Source organism: Peromyscus maniculatus, chromosome 23 (assembly GCF_049852395.1).
Source record: "Peromyscus maniculatus bairdii isolate BWxNUB_F1_BW_parent chromosome 23, HU_Pman_BW_mat_3.1, whole genome shotgun sequence".
Classification (NCBI taxonomy): domain Eukaryota; kingdom Metazoa; phylum Chordata; class Mammalia; order Rodentia; family Cricetidae; genus Peromyscus; species Peromyscus maniculatus.
Window position 1 is genome coordinate 46,206,113 of NC_134874.1, and position 19,750 is coordinate 46,225,862.

Below are 19,750 nucleotides of genomic sequence, written 5' to 3' on the forward strand. Positions count from 1 at the left end.
TAGTGATCCTATAGGTTCGACCTTCCCACCACCAAAACAAAACAAAATCAGGACCCAGCACCTACCTTTGACGTTGTTCAGTGACAGAGAGCGCTCCTGGTCTACCAGCCCAGGCCCCAGGCGGCTACTGCTGCCGCTGTCCTTCTGCCGCGCCACAGCCACAGCAATGCCCACGGGCGGGTGTCTCACTTCGGCCTCCCCCTGGGCACCAGAGCCCTCCCGCCCGAAGGTCTTGGCGCTCTCAGGTCTCTCTGGGTCCCGTTTCAGCTGCCGGCCCCCTCCAGCTGCAGGGACTCCAGAGTGTGTAAGTCGGGCCTGGGCTCTGGGGGGACCTGCAGATGTGGGTGTAGGTTCGGGTTTCATGGTTCCCAGGCCTCCAAAGGGGCTCTTCTTCCCACCACCGCCAGGGCGCACGGCCACGGCCTCCCGAGCAAAGCTACCACTGTATTTGATGAGGCTCTGCATAGCAGAGGCCTCTCCGGGTCCATGGGCTGCAGAGTGGAGGTCGGCACCAGGCCTGCCGCAGGGGGCCGGGGCACGGGGCATTGTACTCCCTGGGTCCAGGTAGGCCTTTTTGGATGCTGTGGCGGCGACAGCTGCTTCCTCTTCAGCTCGGCTGGCATGGTGGTGCTGGGCAGCTAGGACAGCCATCTGCGTGGTGGCGAAGTTGCCCAGCTCAAAAGGTTTCCACTTGTGCTCCGGCCCGGGAAGTCGGGATGGTTCCAAGCCAAAGAATTTAGCAGCCTGCTGGGCAGCAGAGGAGCTAGAGCCTCGGGGTGCACGCTCACAAGGCCTCGGGTCAGCCTCAGGCTTGAGTAGTTCCTTGGGGGGCAGGTAGGCGCGGGCATCGGGGGAGGACCGAGAGGATCGGGCTGGAGGTCCATCGGATGGAGGTGGACGCTTGAGGGAACGGATGACAGAACTCTTCTCCCGCAGGACCTCTGGTCGCTCCAGTCGTGGAGATCCAGGGGGACCTTGCAGGACGCCAGGACGGCCTGGCTCACGCTCCCTGGCCCTGGCATCACGAGCCTGAGATGCTATCTGGATGGGTCCCACACGCTCATCAAAGGCCTCCACAGAAGGCACAAAGGTGGGTGCCACCACGCGGTGCTCACGGCCTGGTTCACGGAACACGGTGTAGACATTAGCTGGTGTCGAGGAAGGGGGTGCAGGGGGACCCTTGGGAGGCAGTGGTGGCGGCGGTGGTGGCAGTGGGGACCCACAGGGCCTTGCCGTGGGCAGCAGAGCTTCAGCCCGCCGCAGCAGCCGAGCACTCTCCTCCTGCCTGGCCACCTCCTTGGCACCTCCACGGCCCAATTCGGCCACCAGCCCTGCGTCCACCGCGCCATTGCATAGGCTCAAGGTGGATGGCTGCAAAGCACCCTTGGCTTTGGCCTCTGCCAAGAAGGGTGACAGGCGCTCAGCCAGGCGTGAGGGCCCACGGTCCTGGCGGCCCTCAGCTCGGGCCTCCTGGGTTAAGTCCACCACGCCACGGGGCACGGATACCTCCTCACGTGCCCGAGGGTCTTTCTTGCCAAACAACGGAGGGGGGTCTCCACCACGGCCTGAGCGATCCTTCCCTGCACCTTCCCGGGAGGAGCCTTTGGCTGGACCACCTGAGGAGTGGCCACTGGGGGTTCTGGCCGAGGGTGCGTGAGAGTGCAAGGTCCCAGGCGCAGGCAGGTAGAAGCCATCTAGGGAGAAAAGGACACAGTGAACCAGAATAATTACCCACGCATAACCCAAGGGTGCATGGCACCCCAAAGAGACAACGTGTAGGGACCTGGTCTACCCGAGGGAAGGGCCAAGCATGGCTGGAAAGTGAGTAACAACTTGACTTTAGCCATCTCATCCTCCCCGGCTTGTTTCCTCATTCTAAAGGAAGAAAGGCCAAAGGCTGCTTTCAGAGCTACCCAGGGCTCATTAAAAGGCTGTGGGTGACACAGTGACAGTGAGGGGACTTTGGGACTGTGTCTCAAAAAGGCACCTTGACGCCGACACCTGTAAGTCCAGCATTCAAGGCGGTAAAGGCAGGTGGATGTTAAGTAAAAGCAGGTGGATGTTTTAAAGGCATCCAGAGCTATGGAGCAAGGTCTAGGCCACTACGGGCTGCATGAGGAAAGAGAGAGAAGGGAGAGGTGAGGAGAGAGAAGAGAAGGCAGGGAGGGAAAGGAAGGAATGGAGGAGAGACTGCAAGATGGCTTAGCATGTCAGTGTCTGCTGTCAAGGCTGAGGAGCTGAGTCTGATCTCCGGCCAGTGTGGCAGAAGGAAAGAATTCCAAGTTGTCCTCGGATGGATGAATGGAAGGAAGGAAGGGAGGGAAGGAGAGAGGGAGGGAGGGAAGGAGAGAGGGAGGGAGGGAGGGAGGGAGGGAGGGAGGGAGGGAGGAAGGAAGGAAGGAAGGAAGGAAGGAAGGAAGGAAGGAAGGAAGGAAGGAAGGAAGGAAAAAAAATGATTCAATTATTAGTTTAAAAAAGGAAAGGAAAAGCCAGGTGGTAGTGGTGCATGCCTTTAATCCCAGCACTCAAGAGGCAAAGGCAGGTGGATCTCTGTGAGTTCAAGACCAGCATGGTCTACGGAGTGAGTTCTAGAACAGCCAGAGCTACAGAGAAACCCTGTCTAGGAAAAAAAAAAAAGGGGGGGGAGGAAGGAAAGAAGGGAAAGAAAATATAGCTGAAGGTCAGGTATGGTGGTACACGTCTTTAATCCCAACACTTGGGAGGCTGAGACAGGTGGATCTCTGTGAGTTCAGGGCCAGCCTGGTCTACATGGTGAGTTCCAGGACAGCCAGGGCTACCTAGAAACCCTATGTCAATAAAAGAAAAGAAAATATTCGTGAAGAGGCTGGGGGAAAGGGATTGTGGTTCAGTGGTACAGCCTTTTCCTAGCACCTGCAAGGCCCTGGGCTCCATCCTAGGGACCCCCCAAGAAAACAACATGGAAGATACTTGTAATCCTACAGAGGGCACCCCCCAGAGAAACCCCAGGAAATCACTCTGCCACCCCCTCCCTGCCAGGCAACAGCCCCACCCCCTCCAGCTCCTAACCTTTCTGGGTATCGAAGATGCTGGGCTGACCCAGCTGACTGAGGAGGGGGCTCCCACTGCTGGGGGGCTCCAGGTGGTTCAGGTGGAGGTAGGATGGGTACAGCCCACCGGGCAGGTGGGAGAAGCCTAGGGAGAGAAGACAGAGAGGTCTAGACCAGTCAGTCATGCTTTCCCCATAGGGAACTTCCTTCTAGCATTTTCTTTTCCTTGGAAAAAAAACACAGTGGCCTGTCAGCTCCCTGGTACAAGAAGCCGAGCGGTTAACACCAGTTCGCAGGGTGGCCATTGTCCCACTCCACACCCTGCCACCTCAAGCCTTCTTTGAGGCCCAGGAAACCCACAAGGGCTTAGATGCAAGTTCAAATATCCCAGAATCAAAATCAGAATGGACCCAACCTAGAGGAGACTCGGAAGCCATGATTCTCATTTTAAACCTCAAAAGCAACCTTAAGAGGACCACACACTCTTATCATCTCATTTTACAGATTAAACACAATGCAAAACAAAACAAAAACAGACTCACAGTAGACCACTATCTAAGAGATCATTCTGTACCTAAACCTGGCTTTGAACTGAAGAACCTGGACCCTACAAGCCCAGACCTCAGCAGAGTGTGGACCCTGGATGAATGGATTTCACGGGCCTCTGCTGTGTGCCTCAGAACTGACTGCTTGCCTTCTCTGAACACAGAAGCCAGGCATCTCTAGCTGCCCGGTCTTGCAAGGAAGACCTCTTAAGTCCCCTGAAACAGCTCCTACAGTGAAGCCCAAGGAGAAAGTGGTGTGACTTCAGGAAGGGTGGCGACAGGCAACAAACACAGACAACGAAGAGCAAGCAGGGATGAGAGACGGGCACTGAGGGGCCAGGCAAAGCTTCTTATGTCCTGCCTGGGGCTGGGGTCCTACTGGAGAGCAACAAGGAACAGTATCCCTGGACCTAGTCTTCCGTCTGTCTGAGGTTAGGGATGCAAGGCATGGCTGACGTCTTTTTCTCCACATCACCTGATAGCTGAGCACTTGGTGGCGCACACCTTTAACCCAGCAGAGGCAGAGGCAGGTGAATCTCTGCGAGTTCAAGGCCAGCCTGGGCTACACAGTAAGAAAGACCCCTTGTCTCAAAATAAACAAATGAACAAACAAATAAATAAAAGGGGGTTGTCCAGAATGGTGGCTTCACACGTGTAATCCCAGTACTTGAAAAGCAGAGGCAGGAGGGTTGCGTCAAATACAAGGCCATTCTGGTCGACACAGTGAATTCTAGGCCAGCCAGCACTACATAGTAAGACTTTGTCTTGAAAACTAAACAAGACAAGGCAACCCACAACACAAGTCGCGAAACAAAACAGACTGGCGGTCCACAGCATCGCAGATGAACATGAACCAGTGCTCAAGCTGCTCGCAGCGGGACCCTCTGCTTTCATATTGCAAGATGGGTACCTCAGCCCCTTTCCCAGAGGATGGGGCGGGCCCAAAAACGCAGCCCCAGGGCCAGGTCACGTCAGTGGCATATGTGTTTGCTATCAGCATCTCAGGAAGGCCTGAACTGGTGACACAGGAGAGGTGACCTGCGCCAAGCCTCTGCTCACCACTCACCCAGGCTGAACTCAGTGGGAGGGACTCAGAACACCAGCCCACACAAGCATCCAGTATCCCAGACCATGGCAAACACCCAGCAGAGGGGACACAGCCCTCCCTGTGCAAGACATAGATACTCGTTCCTGGACTCAGGTGCCTGTCTCAAAAGGCCCAGGAAGAACAGCCTTGGTGACCTCCTCTGTACAGGAAGGACCACGCTGTCATGCCTGACAGGGACACTTCCAGCAACCGATGAGCAAAATTCAGCAGCCCACAACCCCATGCTGGTGGGCATTCATTCTGTCTCCAACCCCAGGAAATAGGGAATGGCCAAGACAACCTAAAGCAGGCAACAGGGGCCTCCCAGAACTACAGTATCCCAGATTCTAGGGGAGCCCACAGGGTCCACAAGACATAAGAGGGCCCTAACCTCAACCAAGCAATACCCCAAATCCACCAGAGCCAGAGGTGGAGGAGGCATGCCTCCCATGCATGGGGGCTTAGATTTGTTCAATTCCCAGCACTGCTGCCAAAAAAAAAAAAAAAAAAAAAAAAAGCCCAGAGTACGCAGGCCTGAGGCTCCCCACAATAGCTGGGGCATGAGGTGGGAGTAAGTGTGGGGGCGGGGATAGTTCTCACTGAATAAACACCAGCCCCTGACCTCAAAACGGCACACCACCTGGGAATAACCACATAGGAGGGAGAGGAGCGACTGCTTAAGCCGCCCATGAAGGAGGAGCCAGCGGGCTGGGGTGAGAGGCTGCAAGCAGAGGTGTAAACAGCTTGTGCAAAGGCCCTGTGGTAACAAGATAAGCACTGAGTACTAGAGGGAAAAAACGGAGGCCACTGTGAGAAAGTTGTTGAGAATGGTGTTGGGGACATAAAATTGCTATCATGGTTGAGACAGTGGCCCGGCAGCCCTCAGCCCCTCCCATCTGGCCCACTCCTTACCTTCATGGGCTCGGGCGGCCCACAGCTGCACCATAGGCAGGTTGCTGGGGGTGGGGGAGCGGAAGGAGAGGTCAGAAGGCAGGGATACTGGACTCCCCTGAGACGAGGCCGAGGGCCCCATCCCGTTGGCCACAAAGCTGCCCAAGAAGGCCTCGCCTGCAGAGAAAGTGGGGGGGGGGTCCCCTGTCAGGCAGCCAGCAAACCAGTAAACCACCTGGACCACCATCCCAAGGGCCCCCCCTCACTGCAAGAATCCTTCACTGCCAGAGAGATCAAAAGGCACCCCTTAGCCAGCCCGGGCCACACCCTATGGGCCCAATCACCATAGCAACCAAGGAAGACAGCTAGACTTCCCCTGAGCACCCACACACACACAGAATAGTTTTACTCCTCTGGCTGCAGATGTAAGCCTGAGTCCAGTCTGGAATGGGAGTAGGGGGCCCCCAGCGACCACCCAGGCGACCCACAGAGTGTAATGGTTACTGGAGAGGGAGCTCATGTTCTGACCTCAGCACAGGACACCAACATCCCCAAGGACCCCACAGTTACCCATGATGTGCAAGAGCCTGAGTGTCCAGTGATTGTAACTGGACAACCACTAGACACTTACAGTGCCCATGTAACTGGTGGAAAAGCGGACACCCCAAGAGGAAAGGCCTTGGCATGGCCAAAGAGCAGTGACCCCCCAGCGGGACATCTCAGAGCCCAACCTGAGAGGTGTGACATGTGGAACCATCACAAGGTGAGAGGAAAACAGCAAAAGTCAGGAATGGTGACATACATGTACAATTCCAACCCTTGTGAGCTGAGGCAGAAGGATGGCAAGTTCCAAGCTAGCCTGGGCTACACAGCGAGCCCTTGTCTCAAAAGACAAAAAGGTTTTAAAAAGATGGAGCCTGCCAATGATAGTTTCCATCGGTTATCGACAGGAGAACAGAGGCAATCCGAGGCCAGCCTGAGCTACGTAGCAGATTCCAGGTAGTCTGGGCTACAGGATGAGACCCTGTCTAAAATACCCATCCTCGGTCTGGGGAAGTAACGTAGAGCGCTTGTCGAGTATGCATGAGGACCTAGGTTCAATCTTCAGAACCACAAAAATATATATACTATTTAAAAAACAAAAACCGGGTGGGAGGCATGCATTTATCAAGAACTGTATAATGGATATGATAGTTTTAGGAACAATAATAGTAAATAGGCCAGATGTTCTGTGGGAGATTTCAAGCTCTCCCCAACACACGCCGTAAGAGAGGCAGTGAGCCCTGAACACATAACTAGGCCCAGCACCCCAACCCAGCACCCGCCAGGTGCCCATCCTGGCCAGTCCCCAGAGGAGGGCTTCGTGTAAACACAGAGGGCCTTCTTTAGTCCCTGAGAGGTAGGCACTGTTTGCAACAACACATGCAAGGAACATTACACTGGACACACAGACAGGATGCGTGTGGCTCAAATGCCAGGGGGGCCCCTGGTCTAAGCCACAGGGAACTCACAGACTCCACCCATGTATATACACATTCCAGCTTCTGGGTCCCCAAAAGCCCCCCCATGCAAGCCCTGTATACAAGTGCCCACTGACCACCTCTCAAACGGGGAAAGATCCCAAAATATACCCCCAGGCCCTTTGGGGTAGACACAGGAAAACTGAGTTGGCCAAAGGCAGGGCTTCCTCATTAATTACGCCGAGTAGGGGCAGCGGTAGCTAGACAGCACACACCCTCTGACCACATGCCTGTTACCATGGTCTACGTCCAGCCACCGTCACTGCGGCCAACTTCTGCAGCCCAGAGTCCAGCGCAAACTCCTGCAGCCCAAGGGCCCTTGTGGTCGGTCAGCACATCCATGCTGCCTGAGTCCCGGAGAAGTAGGGCCTCTGGGCCCTGCCAAGCCCTAGGCTTCCTCCCTGATGTGGCAGATGGCGGGTCCGGAAGCCAGTAGCCAGGGGTTTGCGCAAAGGCTTACATCAGCCGCCAGTTCTTCCTGCCCCGGCTGTGCGGAAGTGCAGGGCCCAGGCCTTCCCCTGCCTGGGCTTGTGAAACCCAGCAAGCAAAACCCAAAAGCATTGGGGCCCGGATGCCACCAACGGCTCCTGCCACCGTCAGGGATCCAAGGGGCCCCAACTACTGCCTCCCAAGCTGGGAATAAGGACAGCTGGTGGGAGGGGGGTTCCCAGTGACCAGGCAAGCCAATGATGCCCTCTGAGCATGGAGCTGCAATCCTAAAGCAGGCGCAAAACACAGGAATGGTGGCACAGGACAGTCACTGGAGCTACTCAGGAGGCTGAGGCCAGAGGACGGAAAGGTCAAAGCCACTCTGAACTAGAGTGGACAAAGGCTAGCCAGGGTCACTCTGACTGTCTCAATAAAAGATATAAAGAGCTGGGAAGGCTGGCTCAGTGGTAGAGCACCTGCCTAGAATCCCCCAGTGAGGGGCTGGGAGTGTGGCTCAGTGGTAGAGCCCCTGCCTAGAATCCCCCAGTGAGGAGCTAGGGTGTGGCTCAGTGATAGAGCACCCACCTACCATGATCAAGGTCTTGGGTCCCATTCATGGAACTTTAAATAGTTCCTACAGAACAGTTACACTAGGACCACCAGCCTTATCACCCTGCCTGACATCATCAACAAAGTCACAAGCATAGCTGGGTCAGTCAGGTACAGGACTGGGTAAATAAATGATACACAGCTACACCGAGAGGACCAGGGCCCAGCAGACACTGTGCTGTGGGATGTGGCAGCCACTGACCACGTGTCACGCCTGAGCATCTGAAATACAGCTACTAAGACTGGAGAACTCTATGTTTTATTTTATTAAATCTCAATTAATTTAGATTTAATTCAGCAATATTCTAAGCTGAAGGTTTTTCCCAGCTAGAAACCGAAGGAGTGGATGTGGAAGGTCAGTCTCCGTGGAAGAGTCTCTGTGGGGAAGAACTGGGACAAAGTGGGATTCCTAGGGTGAGCCAGGGGCCATGTGCTAGCTCCCATGCTCAGTGTGTGTGTGTGTGTGTGTGTGTGTGTGTGTGTGTGTGTGTGTGTACACACACATGTATACATATTCATGTTCATTCAGTATATGCACATCTTCCCAGCTGTTAGCATGGATGCCAGGATCTGAAGTCGGCCCCCATGCTTGCACAGCCATCTCCATGCCCTCCCCCACCCCCACCCCCCACCCCCTGCCTTTTTTTGAGACAAGGTTTCACTATGTAGCCCAAGCTGCCCTGGCTCTCACTATGTAGGCCAGGCTGGGCTCCAACATCAGGGCTCCTCCCACCTTAGCCTTCCCAAGTGCTTAGACCTCTTCTGTTTTTTCACAAGGGTGCTGGATATCAATCACGTCCTCAGGCTTATGACTGTCATATCCACCAAAGACCCAGGTACTTCTCCCATCCAAGCATTAGCCAGGTCCCAAGTTGCTTAGCTTCCAAGATCAGGACATTCAAAGTGGCATCAAAATCCCAAGCACTTCTGCCAGGCAGTGGTGGCACACGCCTTTAATCCAGCACTCAGGAAGCAGAGGCAGGTGGATCTCTGTGAGTTCAAGGCCAACCTGGTCTACAGAGTGAGTTCCAGGACAGCAAGGATTATACAGAGAAACTCTGTCTTAGGGAGTTGGGGGGGGGGGGGGGTGCAAGCCCACTCTACCTCCAAACCTCAGGTGTCTTTTGCCCACATGCCTCAGGACACTTCCCAGATCCTTGCTCACTCCCCTGAAGCCCTAGAGCCTAGGAACCTTGTTACTCTTATTTCAGATTAAGAAATTAAGACTGCCGGGCGGTGGTAGGCAGAGGCAGGCAGATCTCTGAGTTCAAGGCCAGCCTAGCCTAGAGAGCAAGTTCCAGGACAGCAAGGGCTATTACACAGAGAAACCCTGTCTTGAAAAACCACACACACACACACACACACACACACACACACACACACACACAAAGTCAGATGTAGTGACACACCCATGTCATCCCAAGGCTAAGGAAGTAGAGATAGGCAAATCCCTAGGGCTCAGTCAACCAGCCTAGCCTACTCCAGGCCACTGAGAGAGACCCTGCCTCAAAGGAAGTGAACAGCTTCCTGAGGAATGACAGACACCCAAAGCTGTTCTCCAGCCTACACATGCACAGCCAAACCAGAGAAACCTTGTCTTGAAAAACCAAATGAAAAAAAGGCTGAGCTGAATGTGTAGAGCATCTGAATATTATGCATGAAGCAGCCCTGGGTTCCATTCCCAGCTCTTCAAGAAAAAAACACATCTTCAGAAGTTGGGGTTAATAAGGGGGCCACTTGCTCAGTCAGGACGAGAGCCCGCTTGGGTATCTCTGTTTCTTGTGAAAAGATTTAATGACATTCATAAAACTTTCAACTTTCCCGAGTCGTTTTCCTACACACCAGGCTGTGTGCCAAGCACATACCTCACCAGCTCCTGTAACCCCAGGCTCATCCCGGAAGGAGTTAGTCATGATGCACTCACTTACAAAGGAGAAAGCAAAGCCGCTGTGGCTTGCCTGGATCGCCAGGGGCTGATGGGGAAATCCAGACACCACACTTCCTTATCACCTCGGAAGGGGGGCACTGTCTGTGGGGGTTGGGGGTACAAGCCTCTTGGAGAGCCAGTGGCATCCTGCCTGTGCTCTGGATAAAATCATGAATGAGGAAACCTAAAGTTGACCCTATTTGTGATTTCAACCATAATCCAGAAGTGCTAGATGAAAAAAAATCCCAGAAATAAACAACTGGTAAAGTTTTAAATCCCATGCCATTCTGAATAGCTTGATGGAATGGAATCTTGCACCCTTCTGATCTACTCTGCCCGTAAGTGAAGCATCTCTTCCCAATGCATCCAAGCCCCAGCATATGCTGCCCTTAACTCACTCATCACCTGCACCCCTCCAGTGCCCAAGCTCAATGCTACATTATTCTATACACTTCATCTTGTCATTCCCAAAAGAAGGATTAGGGTGGAGAGTCCACACCTAGGATCCCAGCCCTTCAAAGGTGGAGGCAGGAAGATCAGAAGTTCGAGGTCATCAATGACTACAGAGCTAGCATGTTCTAGGCTAGCCTGGGCTCCACGAAACCATCTCAAGAGGTGGGAGGGGTGTGAAAACAACATAAGATTGCTTGGCAATGTTCACCTGTGACCCGAGCACTCTGCAGGCAGAAGGATCAATTTTGAAGCCAGCCTGGGATATAGAGTAAATCCATCTTGAATAAACAAATAAATAATAGGTATTTTTATGAGCAACCACAGTCACATTATTTGTATTAAAGTGTACTTGTGGGCCAGCAAGATGGCTCAGCACACAAGGGAGCTTGCCAACAAGCTGACAACCCGAGTTCAATCCCCAGCACCCAAACGGTAGAGGGGAAGAACCTCTCCAAGTTGTCCTCTGACCTTCAGGAGTGCATGATGGCCTGCCCGTGCACACAGACGTCCACACACAATGAATGAAAATGAAACTTTTTTTTCTGAGTGTACTTATTATAATTGTCTTCTTAAATACTTATTGTTTGGATTATGTATGCATGTGGGTATGTACACACCAGTGACAGTGCCTTCAGAGCTACAGGTGGTTCTGAGTTGCCCACTGTGGCTACCAAGAACCAAACTCCAGTTCTCTGCAAGAGCAATAAATGTTCTTGTCTGCTGAGCCATCTCCCCAGCCCCATTTTTATTTTTGAGACAGGGTCTCACGTAGCCCAGGCTGACCTTCAACTTACTTATGTAGCAGGAGATGACCTGAACTCCTGATCCCCTGCCTCCACCTCCTTAGTGGTAGGATTAGTGTGCACCACCATGCCTGGTTGCTGCATTGCAGGGCTTCCAGCACGTTAGTCAAGCACCTACCAAAAGGAGCCCCATTCCCAACTCTGACTATTCTATTGTGCAATCAATCATCATTGCTCATTTTTCACTCTGTCTATTCTTACAAGTTAAGAGTTTATCAGGGGTATGAACATGTAAGAAAACCAGTAACAGTGGTGGCGCACACCTTTAATCCTAGTGCTTGGGAGGCAGAGGCAAGTGGATCTCTGAATTAAGAAGCTAGCCTGGGGGGGGATTTAGCTCAGTGGTAGAGCGTTTGCCTAGCAAGCACAAGGCCCTGGGTTCAGTCCTCAGCTGGGGCTGGGGAAATCTAAAAAGAAGCTAGCCTGGTCTACAGAGCAAGTTCCAGGAACTACAAAAAAAAAAAAAAAAAAAAAAGGAAGGAAGGAGGAAGGGAGGGAGGAAGGGAGGGAGGGAGGAAGTCCACAGGCCATATTCAGATTGATGCTACCTTTGTTTCTGGGTCTCAGGTGTGCACTGGGCACCCTGGAAACCACCCATTGGAGAAGAAAAGGGCTTCCCAAGGCTATACCTGGGACTTGGCACCTAAGGGCCTTGGCACAGCAGCTGGGAATCCAACCTGTTAGACACCGGAAAAGATTCACATGACACAGACACACAGAATGAGGCCCACCCTTCCCTGCCCCTTTCCCAAACATCTCCAGCTTATGGGGTAATCAGGCTGTCCACACGTCTCACTTCCCTGTTTACAGGCCCTGCCCCATGCTGCTTCCAAAGGTATCAGGGAAGCTAGCCACAGTAGTTCTAGTCCTTTCCATGGATTAGGAAGCAGGCTTGGACTCCTAAAGCCACACTATTCAAGCCTGTGCGTATGAATGCTCTCCTATAATCTTGGATGTCACGAGGCAGCTCCGGCTACACAGTAAGACCCTGTCTCAAAAAACAAAAGCAAAAAAACAAAAACAATGCTAGACAAGGTGTTTGCCTGTGATCCTAGCACTTGGAAGGTGGGGACAGGATCAGTTCACAGGGTCACCTTTGGCTACATAGCCAGTACAAGCCAACCTGGGCTAGACACCCTGTCTTAAAGGGGAAATAAAAAATGTAAGACAGATTTGGAGGCTCAGTCCTGTAAAGCTAACCCCTGGCAGGCATATGAACAGTTATCTGCACACCAGAAGCATTACAGCAGTGCTCTCAAATAGCCCGGACAAAAATAGTCCAAAAGTTCTGCAGTGGGCGAATGGGTAAACAAATTTGTGGCATGTCTATGCAGTGGAATATTATTCTGCCTTTAAAAAGGAAGAAAAACCTATTCAAACAAAAGGGTAAATGCTGTATGAGGGACATGGTGACAAGGAACCCAGAACTACCAATTCACTGAAAGAGGAAGCTGAAGGGTAGGTCCCAGGGGCTGGGGGAGGGAGAAAGGAAGTCAGGGGACAAGGACAGCTGTACAGTATAAATGCATTGAACTGTGCAGTTAGAATTAAAAATAGGGAGGGACAGAGGGAGGGAGAAAGAAGGGTAAAAACACAAGCCTGTTACCCCAGCACTTGAGAAGGTGAGGCAGGAGGATCACACGTTCAGTCTGCCTGGGCTACAGAGCAAGTTCAAGGCCAGCCTTAGCCGCTGCTGCAGAATAAAATGAGAGGGGTGGACTCTCAGCAGTAGAGCATATGCTGTTCCTTATGAAGGGACTAAGGGCGCAGGAATGTGCAAAAGGAAGGGTATAAAGGGTGCGTGTGGCCAGTAACTAATAGGAACTTTCAGAAGCCTGGGATAATTTCTATTTTGACTAATTCCCATGAACTCTGACACGGAGATATAATTTACCAAAAAAGCAAGGAAAGAAAATGAATAAAAGTTGAGTCCAGGATGAGTGAGATGGTGTGGTGGGTAACAGTGCTTGCCAAACAAGCCGGATACCCAGAGTTTGAGCCCTGGATGATACAACAATGAAAAGAGAACCAATTCCCAAAAGGTGTCCTCCATACGCAAGCCACGGCAGGCAAGCCCGCATGCCCAAGCAGCTCCCCCCCCCCCACACACACACACAGCACACACACACACACACACACACACACACACACACACACAGAGCACTCGCACACGCGCACACACACAGCACACGCACACATACACAGCACTTGCACACACAGCACACGCACCAGTTGGCAAGATGGCTCAGTGGACAAAGGACTTGCTGCCAGGTCTGATGACTGAGTTCAATGCCTGGGATCCACATGCTGGAAGGAGAGAACTGACTCCTGAAAACTATCCTCTGACCTCCACGTGTGCACCTTAGCACACATAGACCGGTGCGCATCCATTGGCGCACATCCACACAAATAAATAAGAAGTCTTTTTTTTTTTTTTAAAGTGACTCTAGTAAGAAAACTGCCTCTCCCCAAGCCCTGACCCCACCACCCCCAGCTTCCCAGTGACTGCTAAAGCCTGGCTTCTGTAGGCTTCCCTTGCCAGCTGTGGGCTCCTAAGCAGGCAACCCAACCTCTCTGCGCCTTCCCACCCCTGCAAAATACGAAAGCAAGACCCTGAAACTCTCCAGCCCCTGGCGTTCTGACGCTTACCCGGTGATGGCAGCTCTAGGGGTGGCAGGTGTGGAGGCTTCCCCTGTGTTCTGGGTGCAGTGGCTGGGAACTTGTGGCTGCCACCTCCTCTGGGCTGAAGGAATGGAGCTAAGGCAAAGCCAGTTTTTAAAAACCCAGCCCCACCCTACGAGGAGGGCCTAAAGGCTAGTCCCAGGTACTTAAAGCCCATCCCTGCCTCCCCACCCTACCTGCCCCTCAAACTCAAATCCTACTGCGGGACCTCCAGCCTCCCCCCAAATCCAAGCCCCTCAGCCATCACAAAATCAAACATCCTCCCTGACACACACACACACACACACACACACACACACACACACACACACACACAGGATATTTTACCCAGAAAAATTAGATGCTAAAAATTTAAATAAAAAAGAGTATCTACGGGCGGTGGTGGCGCACGCCTTTAATCCCAGCACTCGGGAGGCAGAGGCAGGCGGATCTTTGTGAGTTCGAGGCCAGCCTAGGCTACCAAGTGAGTTCCAGGAAAGGCGCAAAGCTACACAGAGAAACCCTGTCTCGAAAAACCAAAAAATAAAAAGTTAGTTCGAGGCCAGCCTGGTCTACAGAGCGAGATCCAGGAAAGGCGCAAAGTTACACAGAGAAACCCTGTCTCAAAAAACAAAAACAAAAAAAACAAAAAACAAAAAAGTATCAAAGGCTCCAATGATATGCAAATAAGTCCACTCAGCTTAAGCCTGCAGGCTCCAGACAGGTCACAATCAGCAGGTAATTACAGAGGGACTTCCTTATGGAAAGAATGCATCCCCTAAGGACCACTTCAGCCTCCGGAGTGAAAGAGTCTGGGATAAATGAACTTCTAAAGGCTGCTTGGGCAAAGCGGTAGGTTCAGAGTGAGGCATCATGCCAGAAGCTGGAGCACAACTTTAGAGTTAAGAATTCCTTCTGTGGGTTGACAAGATGGCTCAGTAAGTAGAGGAACTTGCGGCCAAGCCTGATGATCTGAGTTTGATCCCTGGGACCCACATGATGGAAGGAAAAAAACCAAATGCCCATGTCCCAAGTTGTCTGACCTCTACACACACTTCTTTCTTGCCCACGTTTTTTACACACACACACACACACACACACACACACACACACACAAGGCTAGGGGGGTGTGACTCGAGCCTAATCACCAGCATCCCATAAATCAGGCTTCGTGGTACACATAACCCTACCCTAGCACCCCAGGTTGCAAGAAGACCATCCTATGTAGCTACACAGAGAAAGCCCAGGTCAACCTGGGACACTAACACCCTGCCTCTGAATAAACAACAACACACACAAATATACAAACAAAGCCAGGGATGTAGCACAGTGGCAGACTGCTGATTTAGCATCCATGTTCCATTCCCAGAACCAAATCAAATAAACAAACAAACAAAAACAAACAAACAAACAAAAAAACACCAAAGTATGATGGTGCATGCCCCTGATTTCAGCACTTGGACAGCTGATGCCGGAGGATCCCAAGAACTTGGAGGCCAGTAGGAGCTGAGTGAGATGCTGTCTCAAAACAAATAAGACAAGGCAATCAAATTAGAGTATTTCTGGTCCTCCCAACTTGGAGGCCCTGGCATCTCTAAAACCCAGGGGGCAGGGAGGTGCTTAAGACCACAGCTGATTGGGCAGGGTTTGGTTTGTTTTGTTTGCCCTGCTGGAGATAGAACATGGCATATGGAAAGCCCAGTAAAGGCTGTCAGCTGTCTGCCATACCTGAGGAGCTGTTTTCATGGAAGAATTTAGAGTCTCCCACAAGCCCTTGCTGACAAAGATGAAACTATAAAAGGCTGGAATTCATGGGGGGAGGGGTTCTGCTCTGCCCACCTCCATCCCCAAGGCTGAGGCAGGAGTTCCAGGTGAAAGCAGGATGCTCAAGGCCAACCTCACCTACAGAGGGCTACACAAGTGTGTCGGAGATCTTATCTCAAATAATAACAATGGTTAAATTAGTGAATTAACTTATAAAAAGATAGGCATTCTCAGGGTTGGGTTTAGGCAGAGGCAGAGCTAGGCGGAAACCCAGGCGCCTAAACATCTAGCGTACTCTCACTTCTGAGTCATACAAGGCCAAAAAGAAAATCAGCAAAAGCCTGCACCAGATATGCCTGGCCCTGTCTGTGTTCCAGGCACTTGGGGGAGAAGGTTGAGGCAGAGGGGTAGACCTCAAGGTCAGCCACACAGCAACAACTGTCTCAAAACAACCATCAGGGGGGAAAAGTACCTTTTTACAGAGATAGCATGGGTTGGGTGGCCTCTCCTCTCCTCTCCCTCTCCAGCGCTCCCTCACTGAACCTGGAGCCAGGCTGGAGGCCAGCAAGCCCAGAAACAGTCTTGTCTCCACGCCCCAAAGCACTCCAACTAACGGACGCTCAGGCACAGCCCTGCCCAGCTTTTCGAGTGGGTGTTGGGACCCGAACTCTGGTCCTCACGCTTAAGCAGCAAGAGCTCTAACCTGTCCGTATTTTTCAGGCATATTCTCACGTAGTCCAGGCTGCCCTCAAACTTGATACAGACCTAAGACTAGACCTGAATTCTTTACTGACCCTCCTGCTTCTACCTCCCAAGCAGTGAGACTTCCAAGACAGATAACTACACATTTCCAACCAGAAGACAAGAGAAGACAAATGACCTAGGGGGTATAGAGAAAAGGCAGGAAAAAATAAATCTCACAAAAAATACAGTCACAGGCAGGCGATGGTGGCACACACCTTTAATCCCAGAGGCAGAGCCAGGCTGATCTTTGTTTGAAGCCAGCCAAAAAAGAAAAAAAAAGAAAAACGGAAAAAAATATATATACAGTCACTACCATCCAAGTCACAAGAGCTAACACAGCCATGAAAGAACGGGATGCTATGATGACGTCAGCAACAATAACAGGGCTGAGTAGGTGCTTGCCTGACATTCAGGAAGACCCAAGTTCTAGCCCCAGAATTGGCTGTGGGAGCACACACCTGTAATCCCAGCACTCTCTGAAGATGGAGGCAGGAAGATTAGAAGCTGAAGGTTGCCCTCACATCACAGACATATCGAGTTGAGACCAGCATGAACTACATGAGAGAGAGAGAGAGACAGAGAGAGAGAGAGACAGAGAGAGAGAGAGGACATTACATATATTCTATGTATGAATGACAGCCAACTTCAAAAACGATAGTGAAGTTGAACTGGGCGGTGGTGGTGCACACCTTTAATCCTAGCATTCAGGAGGCAGGTCCAGGTGGCTCTCTGTGAGTTTGAGGTCAGCCTGGTCTACAGAGTGAGTTCCAGGACAGCCAGGGCTGTTACACAGAGAAAACCTGTCTCGAAAAACTGAAGGGGGGCGTGTGTGTGTGTGTGTGTGTGTGTGTGTGTGTGTGTGTCTCTCGTGTCCCCCCCCCCCCCGTCCCCCCCCCCCCCCCCCCCCCCGCCGCACCTTGAAAGATTGAGAAACAGAAAGGCAAAAAATAGCAAAGAAAACCAGGTGGGTTTTTTAATCCCAGAACTCAGAAAGCAGAGGCAGGTAGATTTTTGAGTTCCCGGCCAGTCTGATGTACAGAGTGAGTTCCAAAAAGCCAAAACATAAAAAGCAAAGCAGGTGTGGGCTGGTGAGATGGCTCAGTGGATAAGGGGGATTGCAGGAAAACCTGAGTTAGATCCCAGGACCAAACCAAGGCAGGAGGAAACTACTCTCAAAAGTCCTCTGAATCTCTCTCTCTCTCTCTCTCTCTCTCTCTCTCTCTCTCTCTCTCTCTCTCTCTCTCTCACACACACACACACACACACACACACACACAGAACCGTAATACCAAAAAAGAAATTTTTTTTTTGGAAAGAAAAGATAAAGCTGGACCTGGAGACACACACCTTTAATCCCAGCATTCAGGAGGCAGACCCAGATGGATGAATCTCTGTGAGTTTGAGGCCAACCTGGTCTATATCATGAGCTCCAGGCTAGCCAGGGCAATATATTGAGGCCCTGTCTCAGAAGAAAAAAAAAAAAAGAAAGAAAGAAAAGGAAGGAAGGAAGGAAGGAGAGAGAGAGAGAGAGAGAAGAAAGAAAGAAGAAAAGATACAGAAAATGTGTTTACTGGAGCAGGAGCCTCAAGATATCTCACTCCTGGCACAGAGAGAGAATGGTGGGCAGGAAATGATCAAATATGAATAAAAATAGAAACTCAAAAACAATTTCAAACTGGAAGAGCTGAATTCTAAGACTGACCGGCTGCCGGGGCACGCAGCACAGCAGACACAAAAGGAGGCCACAGCAGTCAGCTGTGCACAGAATCTCCATACAACTAGGATGGGAAGAAAATCCCCAATCGCAGCTCAGGCTTTCTTTGAGCCAGGCAACGCTCTAGGTGCTTCTGCGCCTAAACACACTTAGCCTCCACACAGTCGTGAAAAGCGACTATTATCAGCCATTTTAGCAGAGAGAAAAAGGCGCATCAGTTAGGCAAAATGTTCATCCCACACAGCTAGAAGAGGCCAAGCCTTCCCCGGGGTCTCCATAGCCACGTGTGTCACTATTGTGAGGCCATAAAAGATATCAAGCATTTGAAGGAGGAGGAGCACTTTGCATACAGAGATCAGATTCAAAGTGAGTGGTCCACGCCTTTAACCCTAGCACTCTAAATTCAAGGCTAGCCTGGACTACCTAGTGAGTTCCAGGGAAGGGGTGTGTGTGAGGGTCTGTGGGCAGTTCATGGGGGGTGGCGTGTTGTTTTCTTAAGTGGTATGGCCACTGGTTAAGCTGTTCCAATAAGTAAGCTGCCACCCAAGCTCAAGAAAGAAACTCTTAATTAAACTGACTGGTCATGCACAAAAAAAGCCACGAAAACAGGAGGAAGATCTGGGAAGATAAGCTTCAAAAAAGGGCAAGTAGATGAGAGCAGGTACTGGGGGCAAAATGACTAAAATTCATTATGTACATGAACGAAACTGTCAATGGATAAAAAAATAAGTACACATAATCGTTCACAAGCTAAACACATAATAATGAAACACTGTACTGCCTTGATCCACAGCACCACCAAAAAGGGGAAAGGCAGGGGGAGGGGTAGACATAGCATCATAACCTTCGAAAGCAGCTTTAGAATAGTGGAAATTAGTAAAATCACTAACCACTAACAAGACAAGGCAGGTTAAAGGCATTTTCCAGGCACATTTGACCTCAGAAGATCTGCCCTCAAAACACCATGTCTCAGAAAGCAACTGCTGGACATGCTCCATAGAAACAAGGAAACAGGAAGGCCCTGAAATCAAGGAATAGAGTAGCAGCAGACAACCATGTGAAGGAAGATGGAATAACCCAGGACTAGAACCTTCAAGAAAATACAAGGGTGACTTGGGCAGTAGATACTGCTAAACATAAACTGCTGTATCCAGATAGGAAGGCAGATATTCTTTTTTTTTTAAGATTTATTTATTTATTATGTATACAGTGTTCTGTCTGCATGCGTGCCTGCAGACCAGAAGAGGGCACCATGTGGTTTCAGGGAATTGAATTCATGACCTCTGGAAGAGCAAGCCAGTGCTCTTAACTCTGAGCCATCTCTCCAGCTCCAGAAGGCAGGGATTTTTTTTTAATTAAGAGATTTTCGGGGCTCAGAGTTTCAGAGCACTGACTGCTCTTCCAGAGGTCCTGAGTTCAATTCCCAGCAACCACATGGTGGCTCACAACCATCTGTAATGAGATCTGGTGCCCTCTTCTGGCCTGCGGTCATACATGCTGTATACATAATAAATAATCTTGAGAGAGAGAGGAGAGAGAGAGAGAGAGAGAGAGAGAGAGAGAGAGAGAGAGAG

At 51.2% G+C, this 19,750-nt stretch overlaps 1 protein-coding gene across 10 annotated transcripts in view; it reads right to left on the bottom strand.

Moving 5' to 3' along the window:
* Tnrc18 (trinucleotide repeat containing 18) overlaps positions 1-19,750 on the bottom strand; it is a 113,636-nt gene that overhangs the window by 66,225 nt on the left and 27,661 nt on the right. For 6 of the 10 annotated variants that reach the window (XM_076561346.1, XM_076561347.1, XM_042268595.2 and 3 more), the window contains 3 exons: positions 5,574-5,729; positions 3,049-3,174; positions 66-1,694 (listed from right to left, as the gene is read on the bottom strand). In XM_076561346.1, the coding sequence (XP_076417461.1) occupies positions 66-1,694; positions 3,049-3,174; positions 5,574-5,729 (1,911 nt within the window). The remainder of the gene's footprint in view (positions 1-65; positions 1,695-3,048; positions 3,175-5,573; positions 5,730-19,750) is intronic. The other 4 variants (XM_076561348.1, XM_015986301.3, XM_042268598.2 and 1 more) reach the window with 1 other exon arrangement.